The sequence below is a fragment of the Ceratotherium simum genome, chromosome 19 (assembly GCF_057802395.1).
Source record: "Ceratotherium simum simum isolate JZ-2026a chromosome 19, ASM5780239v1, whole genome shotgun sequence".
Taxonomy (NCBI): domain Eukaryota; kingdom Metazoa; phylum Chordata; class Mammalia; order Perissodactyla; family Rhinocerotidae; genus Ceratotherium; species Ceratotherium simum.
This window is the reverse complement of record NC_141918.1, coordinates 20370138-20384473: the sequence shown is the minus strand read 5'-3', so window position 1 is coordinate 20384473 and position 14336 is coordinate 20370138. Positions and strand designations below refer to the sequence as shown.

The 14336-nt window shown below is 37.4% G+C and overlaps 1 protein-coding gene across 2 annotated transcripts in view; it reads right to left on the bottom strand.

The window, feature by feature from the left end:
• UFL1 (UFM1 specific ligase 1) overlaps positions 1-2839 on the bottom strand; it is a 39038-nt gene extending 36199 nt beyond the window's left edge. Inside the window, exons 1-4 of one of the 2 annotated variants that reach the window (XM_087443903.1) lie at positions 2686-2759; positions 1952-2019; positions 1313-1458; positions 213-241 (exon numbers count right to left, since the gene is read on the bottom strand). In XM_087443903.1, coding sequence (XP_087300029.1) covers positions 213-241; positions 1313-1340 — 57 coding nt within the window. In that variant the 5' untranslated portion in view covers positions 1341-1458; positions 1952-2019; positions 2686-2759. Of the gene's footprint in view, positions 1-212; positions 242-1312; positions 1459-1951; positions 2020-2685 lie in introns of both variants that reach the window. The other variant, XM_004422133.3, reaches the window with a different exon arrangement.
• Positions 2840-14336: the final 11497 nt, after the last annotated feature.

The following is a 14336-nucleotide window of genomic DNA, read 5'->3' as shown; positions in this document are numbered from 1 at the left end:
AAGTCAACTGAGAAAGAACTTACTAAGTCAATTCAATAAATTAGAACTTATTAAATTGATTCAGTGTATCAGTGAGGGTTATACCACTATTTCTTCACAAACATTATACAAAATATGACACCAGTATCAGTGAATACTTAAGACACTGAAAATATTCATAGTATCAAAAATCGAGAAATCAAAGGAAAAAATTATATAAATTTAAAATTTACCTGTTGCAGATCAACAATGTTTACTCGACCTTTAAAGAAAAAACATTCATTAATTTATGTGACAGTACACATCAGCCAAAAACTGTAAATTCCAACAGATTTAGTTTTGGACAAAGTCCTCCATCGACAAAGGACATAGAGCCACAATAATTAATGTCATCAAATACAAACCATTAGCTGCATAAGCCTTCATGACTGAAGGCACAGGCAGTAATTTATTTTCAGTGTTCCATTTGTCACATCAGGCCAATTACAAGCATCAACTGATACACAAGTTGGCCAGACCTAAAGGGGGTTATTAATCTCCCTTCACAATTTATCTGCTGTGACCAAAGAGATATCAACAACTAAATTTAGATGAACTTTTTTCACTTATTTGAAATTGGTAGATTTCCACCTATTAGCAAAAGAAAATCTGTTAAGTATTCCAAATTACAGCTAATATTTTATTAACACCATGCAGGAAGACAAAAAAACAAACACCAAGGATATATGTGATAACATCTAATGAAGAGTTGTTTTCACAGTTCGTTCTATTTTAATCAAATTATGTTCAAATTTGCTCAATAGTTTGTTCAAATTTTAAAAAGACAAAGGAAAACAAAAACTTTCTTGTGTGCTTGTCATAGCATTTCCTACAATATAGGTTTAGCACCCATACTGAATTGTTTCCTAAGTTGCAAACGCTTACAGGTAAGTTTAAAAAAAAAAAAAAGGCATGGTAGTACAGCCTTGATTTTCAACAATCTATAATTCTTTAAAATCTCTGTTCCCCCTTCATAATTATGATCTGATAACAGGCAGCTCCTGAGTCATGCAATAAATTCATGAAATGTGATAAAAAACAGTTGACAAATTCACATATAGAACACATAACTCAATATAATAAGAAATGCTATTCTGTAAAGTGACAATATTTGACTTCATTTAAATTATATGATCACATTTACCCGAACCTATTAAAAATATTAAAGCTGATTACCATATTAACAATTGAGAAGGGCGTCCTATAACCTCCAAATAATTTATTATTTATGGTTTTGAGGGGTTTTTTTTTCTCTTCCAAAGAACCAGAAGAAAAAAACCAAGGAATTACTTACCACCTCGGACATGTAGCTCATCTCTCATTTCTTTACTAATTTGGGCTGGAGTAATATATTCCTTCCCATCAAGTGTGTGAACTACCTCTAGCTGTTTCTGAGCAATCAGTTTATTCACAATCTCAATGCAGTTCCGCTCGGACAACCTGAGGGAAACAAGAAAAGTTAAGTTTCAAAAATGCACTTGATACACTTGGTGCTCAATAAAATTAACACAATGTATGAAAATGGGGTTTTTTTAAAAGTTAGGGTAAAGAGTCACTAGCTTCTGTATTACAAAACCTGTATCTTTTATTAGTATAACAATATTGATTCAATATGTTAAAAAAACACTCTTGGGAATAAGCAGGTTTACATGCACTTAAATGAAGTACTTAATTGGTACAAATCATTCTATTATGTATTTCAAGATTGCTCTCATGTCCAGGCCTGCTGCTAATCTTCAAATCTGAACAGAATGTGAGGACATACAATTCAAGTAGGAAAAAAACCTGCCCTATTTTTACTTCAATTCCCAGTTTAACTTTAGTAAGAAAAACCCAGAATTTTCTTTTAAATTAAGTGTATAGTCGCCTTACTCATACAATTGGTCTGTAAACAGGAAATCTGGCCTAGAAACACCCGAAACTGTTAACTTACCCAAACACTTAAGTGTGTGCCCTAGTTTGCTCTCAGCGCTACAAAACACAGCATCAAGCGATTAAGGTCTTCAGCCCCAGAAAGAACAAAAACATCGAAGGCAAGAAATAGTCAACAGATAAAAAGGATTCTATTAGCATTATATATTTGTTCTGTAATATTAAAAAGCAGAGTTAAGGTGCTCCAGACACATCCCCCAAAAGTTAGTGGGTTTATAGGAAATGTCAGTGTCCGTGAGTCCCTAAAAACGACAGGTGGAACCATGAGTCTGGCCTAGCACATCTGCTCTGGCGGACAAAAAGGCAAAAGGTGCAAAGAGTCAACACACTATTTGCAAAGTACTTATTTTGGGGTTAGCCTCTCCTTTCAAGCTCATTCTAGGTCAGGAAGTGTATAACAGGCAATGACGCCACAGTGACGTGATGACGGGTAAGTAAGGATCAGAGGGACACTCTAAGACAGCTCGAAGTCCCCAGCCTCGGCCGGGATCGTGGGGGCGGGGCGCGCCGGCACTTGGCTGGGGCGTGAATGCGGGGTTCCAGGGTTTAGTAGGTTTCGGGCCTCCCCTCCGAGAACTATACTCGGAACCGCAATCCAGGCTCGGGGAGGGGGCAGGAGGCGGGGACAGCGACAGAGGCTGGGACAGTCGGGGCCAGGGATGTGCGGCCTCAGAGCTCGGCGTGGCCGCGCAGGGGCTATTCTGGACTCCACAATGGAGAGGGAGGGTCGGGCACCTCTGTGTGGCCTCGGCGAACTGCGCCCGCTGGAAGTCAGCCGCCAACCGCCTAATCTCCTCCCAGGCGTCCGCCATCACGGCCCTAGTCGCGGAGCCGCCGAGGAACTGCAGACACGTCAGCCCGAAGGCACTGGGAGCCTAGGCGGAACGGGCCGCGCGGAGGGACAAGAGACTCCTCCCCGGACGCAGATACTCCGAACGCGCGCGCCCGCGCCGGAGGGGGCGGGCCGGAAGAGCCGCAGCCCCGCCCACCCCGGGCGGGAGGGCGCGTCCGCGGCGGTGCGAGCCCGGCTCTGTCAGCTGCGGAGCGCAGCCGCGGTGTGCGTAAGGCTGCAGGTGGGATGCGGGAGGGGCGAAGTTAGTCAAGTTTAGGTTTTTGTGTGCATTATCCCTAATGTTTTGGTGGCGCAGTGATAATCAAGTTAAACACTTTTCTTTCTCTTCTGCCCTCCGTTTGTGTTTTGGGGGAGCGGGCGGGCAGGAGATGTGCCCGTGCCTGCAATTAGCATCCCCTGTTAATAAAGAGCAGTCTGGTTTGTATCGGAAATCATATTAGTTTTAACATGGGCTCAGAGCGATGTATGGTTTGGGAAACAAGTCGGGTAGCTACCGGAGGTGATTGCTTTGTATTTTTTTGCGCGAAGATGAATAATTCAGATACTGTAAAGGCTGGGAATAGCTTTCATGTGGTCTAGAGCCTTTCCTGTTTCTCTTATGGGGAAGATTAACTCCATCAAATAATGGAGAAATATAAACATAAGATAATAAGTGTATATGGCTACGGATGAAATGGAGGAAGCAAGGGGCAATTTATTTTGCTTTTCCATACATTGAAATCAGTAGAATGATGATATTTACTTTGGAGTACCTTTCTCCTTCAGTTTTACTTTTATACCTCAACTCTTCACTTTTTTTTTTTGTGATGAAGATTAGCCCTGAGCTAACATCTGTGCCAATCTTCTTCTATTTTGTATGTGGGACACTGCCACAGCATGGCATGATGAGCGGTGTGTAGGTCCACACCTGGATTTGAATGAGTGAACCCTGGGCTGCTGAAGTGGACCAGGCGGTCTTAACCACTACCCCAGAAGCCCGGCCCCAACTCTTCCCTTTTTTAAAAAAAAAAAAAATTATTCCTTTTAACTGCATGCCCTGCAGCGGTGATGAAGGGGAGTTATTTCCCCCTCACTATCTTATTCTGGTGATGCAAATCCAATGTGACAAATTTACTAGTCTAGTAAAGTTCCCAGCTTTACCTAAAATGTGTAGAACAGTCATAAAAGCTGTCACTAACTACTGCCACCAAACAGCTACACTGTCCAGCAATGTGATTGCCAATCAAGAAGTGGAACACCAGAAGTCAGAGGTAACTTGGAAGAGGGCGTGTGGTATGGTTCCAAAGGGCATCGAGCTTCAGAACAAGCAAAAACATTCGTTCGTATAATAAATACTTTCTGACTCTCTGTCAGACGCCATGGGGTACCGTGGTGGATAAGGCAGACATGATCTTGCCATAAACAACTTATAAACCTAATGAAGCAGGTTTTTTAAAAAAAAAAGTATTTAATATAAAGTATAAAAATTATAACAATAGGAGAAGTATAATATACTATGTGATGTCTTGGCATCCAGACTTCTTTCTTACCATATAAAACTCTCACGATCAGTCTGGAGTCTGCTTTCCAGTAGCATCCTCTGCTGCTGCACACCACATGTGGAGTAGCTTGCTGTGTCCTAGATACGCCAAGCCCTTTCCAGACTCCATCTTTTCTGGAATGCCTGTCATCTTCCTCTCTCTACCCTGCCCATATTTATTTTGTAATTTATTCTTCCATGATATCCCAGCTTAAACAAAACTCTTCAATGAAACCTTTTTTAATTCTTACAGTTATTTTATATGCTATCTCCCCACAATTCTTTATTCAGATGTCTCTAATAGCAAACAAAATTATATTGTAAATTTTAAATACTACATCTCTCGATAATATGAGCTCCTAAGTGCTCTTTAGCGTTTAGTGTGACAACTGGTACATAGTGCCTGGTATATAATGTAAATCTTAAATGAGTAAGTCGGTGTAAATGTTTTGGTGCAGCATTACACTTTGGTGCTGAAGTAACTTTTACATTTATTCCTAAAAAGGGAATAATACATGGTTATATTTTCTAGAGTTTAGACTTGTGCTGTCTAAAACAGTAGCCACTAGACAGATGATGCTATTTAAATTTAAAGTAATTAAAATAAAATTATACTAGCAATGAACAAATGGAATTTGAAATTAAAAATATAATACCGTTTACACTAGCATCCCCCAAAATGGAATACTTAGATATAAATGTCACAAAATATGTATAAGATCTATATGAGGAAAACTACAAACTCTGATAAATGAAATCAAAGAAGAACTAAGTAAATGGAGGGATATTCCATGGTCATGGATAGGAAGACTCAATATTGTCAAGATGCCAGTTCTTTCTAACTTGATCTATAGATTCAATGGAATCCCAATCAAAATCCCAGGAAGTTATTTTGTGGATGTCAACAAATTGATTCTAAAATTTATATAGTGAGGCAAAAGACCCAGAATAGCCAACACATTATTGAAGGAGAAGAACAAAGTTGGAGGACTGACACTACTTGACTTTAAGACTTGCTATAAAGCTACAGTAATCAAGACAGTGTGGTATTGGTGAAAGAACAGACAAATAGATCAATGCAACAGAATAGAGAGCACAGAAATAGGCCCACATAAATATAGTCAACTGATGTTTGACAAAGGAACAAAGGCAATACGATGGAGCAAAGATAGTCTTTTCAACACATGGTAGTGGAACAACTGGATGTTCACATGCGAAGAAATGACTCTGGACACAGGTTTTACACCCTTCATAAAAATTTACTGAAAATTGATCACAGACTAAAATGTAAAATGCAACTATAAAACTCCCAGAAGATAACAGGAGAAAATTTAGATGACTTCAGGTATGTCAATGACATTTTAGATACAACATCAAAGGCACAACACATGAAAGAAATAATTGATAAGCTGGACTTCATTAAAATTAAAAACTGCTCTGCAAAAGTCGATGTCAACAGAATAGAAGACAAGCCACAGACTGGGAGAAAATATTTGCAAAGGACACATCTGATAAAAGACTGTTATCCAAAATGGACAAAGAAGTGTTAAAACTCAACAATAAGAAAACAAACGATCTGATTAAAAAGTGAGCCAAAGACTTTAACAGACACCTCACCAAAGAAGATATACAGGTGGCAAATAAGCATATGAAAAAACACTCCACGTCATATGTCATCAAAGAAATGCAAATTGAAACGAGACTCTACTACACACCTGTTACAATGGCCAAAATCTGGAACATTGACAACAACAAATGTTGAGGATGTGGAACAACAGGAACTCTCATTCATTGCTGGTGTGAATGCAAAATAGTATAGCCACTTTGGAAGACAGTTTGGCACTTTCTTACAAAACTAAGCATATTCTTACCGTACAATCCAGCAGTCACACTCCTTGGTATTTACCCAAAGGAGTTGAAAACTTATGTCCACACAAAAACCTGTACATGAATGTTTATAGCATCTTTATTCACAATTGCCAAAACTTGGAAGTAACTAAGATTTCCTTCAGTAGGTGAATGGATAAATGAACTGTGGTATATCCAGACAATGGAATATTATTCAATACTAAAATGAAATGAACTATCAAATCATGAAAGGACATGGAGGAGCCTTAGATGTATACTACTAAGTGAAAGAAGCCAATCTGAAAAGGCTACATACTGTATGGTTCCAGCTATATGACATTATGGGAAAGGCAAAACTATGGAGACAGTAAAAAGATCAGTTGTTAGCAGGGGTTGGGGAAGGAGGAGGGAGGAATAGGTGGAGCATGGAGGCTTTTTAAGGTAGTAAAAATACTCTGTGTGATACTATAATGATGGACATATGTCATTATACATTTGTCCACACCAATAGGAAGTATGACTCCAAGACTGAGCCCTAATATAAACTATGGACTTTGGGTGATTATGATATGTTAATGTAGATTTGTCAGTTGTAACAAATGTACCGCTCTGGTGGGGGATGTTGATAATGGAGAGGCTATGCATGTAGGGGCAGGAAGTACATGGGAAATTTCTATACCTTCCTTTCAATTTTGCTGTGAACCTAAAACTGCTCTAAAAAAATAAAGTCATTAAAAAATTTAATAAAATTTAAAAGTTAGTCCTTCAGTCACAATAGCCACCTTTCAAGTGCTCAATAGCCATATGTAGCTCATGACTATCCTATGGGACAGTCTAGGAAACCATATCTATCTTCACCAAAAGTTCTATTGGACAGCTCTGGTTTAGACCTTTGATAAGGGCGCATTTCCTCCAACTCAAAGATCGTGAGATTCGTAGCAACTGTCTCCACCTAGGAACTGTATTCCCGATCATTATTTCAGTTATTTTGAATGGGGAATAAGAATTTGAATGGGGAATAGTTCACTATTGAGCAACATCTGATAAAGAGTAGAGGAGGTTTAAGGGATATAATGTATGAATAAGAATAATGATAAACAGCACAAATGGCTATTGCATAAGAGATGAGAGATTCCTTTTAAAAACAAAGCAGATTCCTTTTAAAAACAAGCTTTGTGTAGACTTGGAAAATAGAGCTCGATTCTGTAGAAAATTTTCTAACAGCTTGTGTCTACAAACTTAAGTGGAATTTTGACATGGACATTTTGTGGGAAGGACTCATGGTCTTTTCAGCTATACTAGGTATGTGATTGTGACACCATCCTTAGATTCATCTTAAATCCAGAGGCTAATCAAATATTCTAACTTTTGTAGTGTGGATTGATGGTTTCTCTGATACAATGTAATATGTGATCCTGTAAAGTTCTTCCAAGATAAACTTTTCTTTTAATAAAATTTGAAGCATTTTTCCCTTGTTTACCAGGAAAATAAAACAATAACATTTGGAGTACTTTCTCCAACTTAACTAGGAAAATAAAATTAAACAACTACAAAATGGGTGTTGTCAAACAAGTTGGTATTTACTATTTTTCATTGTAGAGAAATTACAAAGACATAGCGTTAATTACATGACAGACATTATCTTATTGTAATTCGGGATTTAGCAATTACCTTAATCCCACCATCAAAAATGGTAGTAAAATCTTATACATAGAAAGCATCAAGGCCTTAGGAAACCACTATGATTCATGTGTGGAAGAAGAGAAAAAAGGTCATTAAAAAAGAAGATGAAATTTAAGAAATCGCAATAAGGGAAGCAAGAAGGTATAGGGGATGGAATAGTTAACATTATCTCTACAGAGTCAAAGAGGATGAAAACAGATGCAAGACCATTGGCTATTAGAACAAAGAGGTTGTGACTTTTAAGAGGGGATTTTTTTTCCCTACTGTGATTGCAATGGAAGTCAGCTTGTAGACGTATATCATGAACAAATGAGAATAATGGGAGAAAGAACAAAGAGAGACCTGATCAGGTATTAAATGAAAAGAAGATAAATCAAAGAAAAGACAGATTATGATATGTTGAAGAGTTAGGCAGCAAATCACTCAGGGATCTTAGAATCACAGAATATCAGGGCAGGAAAGACTCTTCACATCATCCATGCTAATATCCAAACACAGAAATAATTTCTCTGCAAGGCCCTGGAGATTATCTACTTTTCGGTTTTCACTTAAAGTGATGAAATGTTCCCTTCATTGCAAGGTAGATTAATCCGGTTTTGGACAGATCTAACTGTTAGAAATTCCTTCCTTGTACTAAAGCAAGATCTGTTTTCCTGTAGCTTTCATATTCTTTCTTTGGGTGATCCACAGAACGACTCTAATATATCTTTCCCATGACAACTCTCCAAATATTCAAAGCATGTCCCTCCTGTTTTCTTTTTTCCGAGTTAAACATCTCAGATCCTTCAATTATATCTCCTGACAAGAACTATAAATATCCTGGCCGCCTTCTCTTATTGAACTCTAGTTTGCCAATATCAGCTTTAGAAAGTGATGCCCAGAAGGAATTTAGTATTTTACACATGGTCTGAATAGAGCAGATGACAGTGAGATTAATTTCCCTAGATATTATACTTCTGTTAATTGAACTCTTGGCTTAAATTGAGCTGGTAACGAACTGTATCTGACTGGTGTTTATCTAAATTGCTATCAAACCGGGTTTAGTCTATTCTGTACTTGAACAAATTAATTTTATTTGATAAATTTCACCTTGTTAGTTTTGACCCATTCACTCATTTATTCTTTCAACAGATAATGTTTGAGGTCTACTTTACGCTAGGCTTTGTGGTATGCCCTGGGAATACCAAGAAGAGCAAACTGTTCTGACTGGTTGAGATTATTTCAAAAATTAAATATGTCATTCAACATTGTTATTTCTGACATCACTTGTCATCTATAAATTTGATAAATATGATTAAGTCTTTATTCAAGTTAACAAAACTTATTAAAAACGAATAAAGGATGTATTTCTGTGAGAAGCTGGGGACACTGATACATTAGGATCCCAGATTTTAAAAATTTTAGACATCTCAGCTCTAAAGATAAGCACAGGCTCAGAGTGAAAGGATGGAAGACAGTACTCCAAGCTAATGGCAAACAAAAGAAAGCAGGTGTTGCCATACTCTTATCAGACAAAGTAGACTTCAAGATAAAACAGGTTAAGAGTGACAAAGAGGGGCAATATATAATGATAAAACAGACACTCCACCAAGAGGACATATCAATTATAAATATATATGCACCCAACATAGGAGCACCAAAGTACATAAAGCAACTATTAACAAACCTAAAAGGAAATATTAACACCACCACAATAATAGTAGGGGATCTTAATACCCCATTTATATCAATGGATAGATCATCCAGACAAAAAGTCAATAAATAGTGGACTGAAATGAAAAACTGGATGAGATGGACCTAGTAGACGTGTACAGAACACTCCATCCAAAAACAGCTGACTACACATTCTTCTCAAGCGCTTATGGAACATTCTCAAGGATAGACCATATGTTGTGAAACAAAGCAAGCCTCAATATATTTAAGAAGATTTAAATCATAACAAGCATCTTTTCAGACCATAATGCTATGAAACTGCAAATCAACTATGAGAAAAAAACTGGGACAGTGACAAAGATGTGGAGATTAAACAACATGCTACTGAACAACAAATGGATCATTGATGAAATTAAAGGAGAAATGAAAAATGAAAATGTGCCATACCAAATCATATGGGATGCAGCAAAAGTGGTCCTGAGAGGGAAACTCAGAGTGATACAAGCCCACCTTAACAAACAAGAAAAAGCCCAAATAAGCAACCTTAAATTACACCTAACAGAACTAGAAAAAAATTTTTTAGAGCTAGAGGGGACATTAGAGATAATCTAACAGTCTGATTCATTTACTTTGTAAAAGAGGGTTAACATGTACCTTTGAGTATGATTGTCTTAAATATATATTTCTCCTTTCATTTAAGGGGAGATCATGGAATGCCACCTTGTTCATGGAATTCCAGAATTCAAATTTATGAGTCTTAGAAGGAGTAAATTTTTCAAGATTTGCTCTTAAGGAACTCATGCTGTTTCCAAATAATTATCATTTTCTTTATCTAAGTCTTACAAAGCTATTTAATAGTTTATTTTAGAATATTTCATGCTTTCCTATATTTTTCTTTTTCTTATTCCAAAATGAGGCTTAAAATTCCTTTTTGATATTTGTAGGTTTTGTTAGGGGGTGAGGGATCCAGTTTCTGCTCGTTGTGACCTTTCACCTTCATCAGTATAGCAATCACTGGCATTGCTCTGGTTCACATCACTTTATCGTTGGTATATAATCTTAGCACTATGACCTATGGAGTCAAATGCATGTAAATACTTTCTAAACTATAAAATTCTCTATATATTTATGACCCCCCTTTATTCCTCACTAGTGTTATTTGTGATTATACTGTCAGAATTTTATTTTAGAGCCACATTTTTGTGAAAACTGTGCTGTAAATATATATATTTATTCCAGAAGCACTAAGTATTCTTTCGTTTCCAAGGGAACAAATTCTATCCTAGTTTTTTCTGGTTTTGCTTCCCCCCCGGCCCCAATTCCTTCACAATGTTGTATTTAGAGCCAGATTTATTAGCTCCGGGCATCACTTGCTTTTCTGTTTACACTTCTCCACAGTGTAACTTCCAGGCAAAATGACAAAAAGGCAGATTCGCAAAGGAACAAGCTAGTGTTCTTGTCAGTGCTTGGGCCTCATTTTCAAAGGAGCTGAAAATTCTTCTATTTCATCAACAAGTGTGATTTAAAGGGATTTGTTGCCAGCTTGTATCACTGCTAAGGCAGTGGCGTGCAGAGTAGTGTGTAGAGTAATGGTCATAGAAACACATTCTAAAGAAATATATAGTATCTGTGCTTCCTGGTAAGCAAGGAAAAAGTCAGATTGGCTCAAATTACCAGGAAGAACCTGTGTCTTCCTTCTTTTTCTCTTGCTCCTTCTCCTCTCTCGATTTCCTCTTCCTCTCTTCTCCCTCTTCCTCTTCTTCCTCCATGTATTAATTATTAATTACACCAACAAGATGATATATCGTAAAGAAATTGAGGACTTGTAGCACATGCCACCCTATAGCAGTAGCAGTGACAACATCTGGAAGTTGTCAAGAGCTACAGCTGGCATCCCTAAAATTCACCTTCCTAAATACCATTCTGAGGAGGTTGTTTCTGAAAGTAAGTTCTGGCCAAGCTCCTAAAAGAGCCAAAATCAAGGGTAGTTGGCATCTATCCTAGTTCATGTGAAAAGTAAAAACATCTTCAGATATATAGCTACAAAGGCTATGTTATTGCAAACCTTTAAGGCAATTCTTTTGTTCTTTTAAATTAATTTGTTTCTTTGAATCTTAAAATCTGTGCTTATATTTTAAGCAGATGGACTATGTTTATGAGAGAGATATTATTGCTGATGCAATGTTGCTAAGATGTTATTATTTATCCGAGTAACTGTATTTCTGCGTAGTTTTTACATGGACTCAACATTTATTGTTTTGCTCTATGTCTGTTTGACCATAGTGATTCCAATTGATTTCACAGGGTCAGCAAATACACAGCACACAGGCTAACATTCTTCCTTCTGGCACATACAGTAGACCACTAATCAATTATGGCATTTGTCTTGGTAAGTCAGGAAATGCCTCAGAATCCTTCTCAAACAATGTTCCAGCCAGCCGCTAACAATATATCAGAGTTGGCACTTGCTATGAAATATATTTACCATTCCAGAGCAAGGCCATACCTCTAAGAAAAAGCCTCATGTAAAAAGACCTCTTGGCAGTGGCATCAGATATATAAGGGTCACCAATGGAGTAGGTTAGAAATCTCTCTAAATGGGAAATTGTGCCGGGAGAATCCTATTTCCCAGGAGCCAGGAGTTGAAAGAAGATAATACTGGTTTGGACTTGGGGTAGATGTAAAATATAAGTGAAAAAAGAAAGCATACATTGGGGCTACATCTGTGGTATAGATTCATAGATTGTCGATATGGGTAGGCATCATTCAGATTCCTGTCATTCTATTGAGCAGTTTCCAGTGTTCCAAGATGGTGCCTAATTGTGACATCGTGGGTATTCCCTGGGTCTAGTGGTCCAATGGAATAGTGAAAGGGGAAGCATTTGTTTTTATTATTATTATTTCTATTATTTTATTGAGGCCACATTGGTAAATATTGTGTAAATTTCAGGTGTACCTCATATATTTCAGTTTCTGTACAGACTGCACTGTGCTCACCACCAAAAGTCTAGTTTCCATCCTTCATCATACATATGTGCCTCTTTATCCCTTTCACCCTCCACCCGCCCCTCTCCCCTCTGGTAACCACCAATCTGTGGTCCTTATCTATGTTTGTTTGTTTATCTTCCACATACAAGTGAAATCATACAGTATTTGTCTTTTTCTGACTTTATTTTGTTTAGCGTAATACCCTCAGGGTCCATCCATGTTGTTGCAAATGGCATGACTTTGTCTTTTTTATGGCTGACTAGTATTCCATTGTGTGTGTGTGTGTGTATACATACACCACATCTTCTTTATCCATTCATTGGTTGATGGGCACTTATGTTGCTTCCAAGTCTTGGCTATTGTGAATAATTCTGTAATGAACATGGGTGCATATATCTTTTCGAATTAGTGTTTTCATGTTCTTTGGATTTGTTTTCCTACAACATAGAGGAAGATCTTTCTTTTTTTTTTTTTTTTTTTTTTAAGATTTTATTTATTTATTTTTCCCCCCAAAGCCCCAGTAGATAGTTGTATGTCATGGCTGCACATCCTTCTAGTTGCTGTATGTGGGACGCGGTCTCAGCATGGCCGGAGAAGCGGCGCGTCAGTGCGAGCCCAGGATCCGAACCCAGGCTGCCAGCATTGGAGCGCGCACGCTTAACCGTTAAGCCACGAAGCCGGCCCAGGAGATCTTTCTTTTAACCAAGTCATCCTTACTTTTTGGTCTCAGGAAACTTTTGTGGTCTTAAACATCTTAAGGATCTCCCAAAGGTACTTTTGTTATATGGGTTATATCTAACAACATTTACCATGTTCAAAGTTAAAACTGAAAAAAATTAAAATAGTTATTGAAAATGACTATAGTAAATGCTTGTTAACATAACTACTATAATTTTTGTAAAATTATCTAATCTTCTAGAACAAAAAATTTAGTGAGAAGAGTGTGATTGTTTTCTGTTTTTGCAAATCTTTTTAATGTTTGGCTTATCAAAGGAAAATTCAGAGAGCCTTACTTGATATGAATATTTTATTGAGCCAGTAACAAACTGTTCGTGAACAACGAGACTTCAAAACTAAAAGTGATAGAAGCTTGGCATTAAATGGTTACAGCTCAGTTTAGAAAGCACGAATGAGGAAGTATATTGTTTTCTATTGTGATTGGTTGCTAGAAACTTACATCCCTTTTAGGGTGGTAGCACTGTATAAGTTGACTTGTTTGTATATACACTTACTTGATTGGCTAGGAAGCTAAAAGGTCATGCTGATAAGAGGAAAGCTTAAGTTTTGTTTAAGGTCAGAGTCAGCATTTCAGGGCAATCAGGGCAGTTTTAAGTTTTGGTTATGTGACTATAAGTGTTTGGTCTAAGGGTGTATTCAAACTGTGCCCTCCATTTTGGTTTGTCTTTAACAGGCTTCCTCATTCAATTTGTCGTGATTTCACACATGATGTAGTCTCTGGAAGACTTCTGTATACACTTAGGAGAAAATTAGTGTGAAAGTATCTTTGTACTATTTTGATGTACTGAAAGATTTTGGGGACACCAGAGGTTCCTGACTGACACTTTCAGAACTGCTGCCTTAACCCAGTCTGTGATGACTGCTGACTTGATATAAAATGAAGGCAGAAAATCTCTTGCTAGGGTTGTCCCTGTTCATCATTCAAAAAGTATCAGGCCTATGGAAAGAAGATATATCAACTGAGATAATTCATTCAATTAAGTGTTTATTAAAGATATTTTCATAACTTTTGCAATACATACATTCATAATATGGAGAAAATATACTCCAAAATTATTGATACAGAAATAATTATTCCATCATGGAGAAATAGAAAGTAATCAG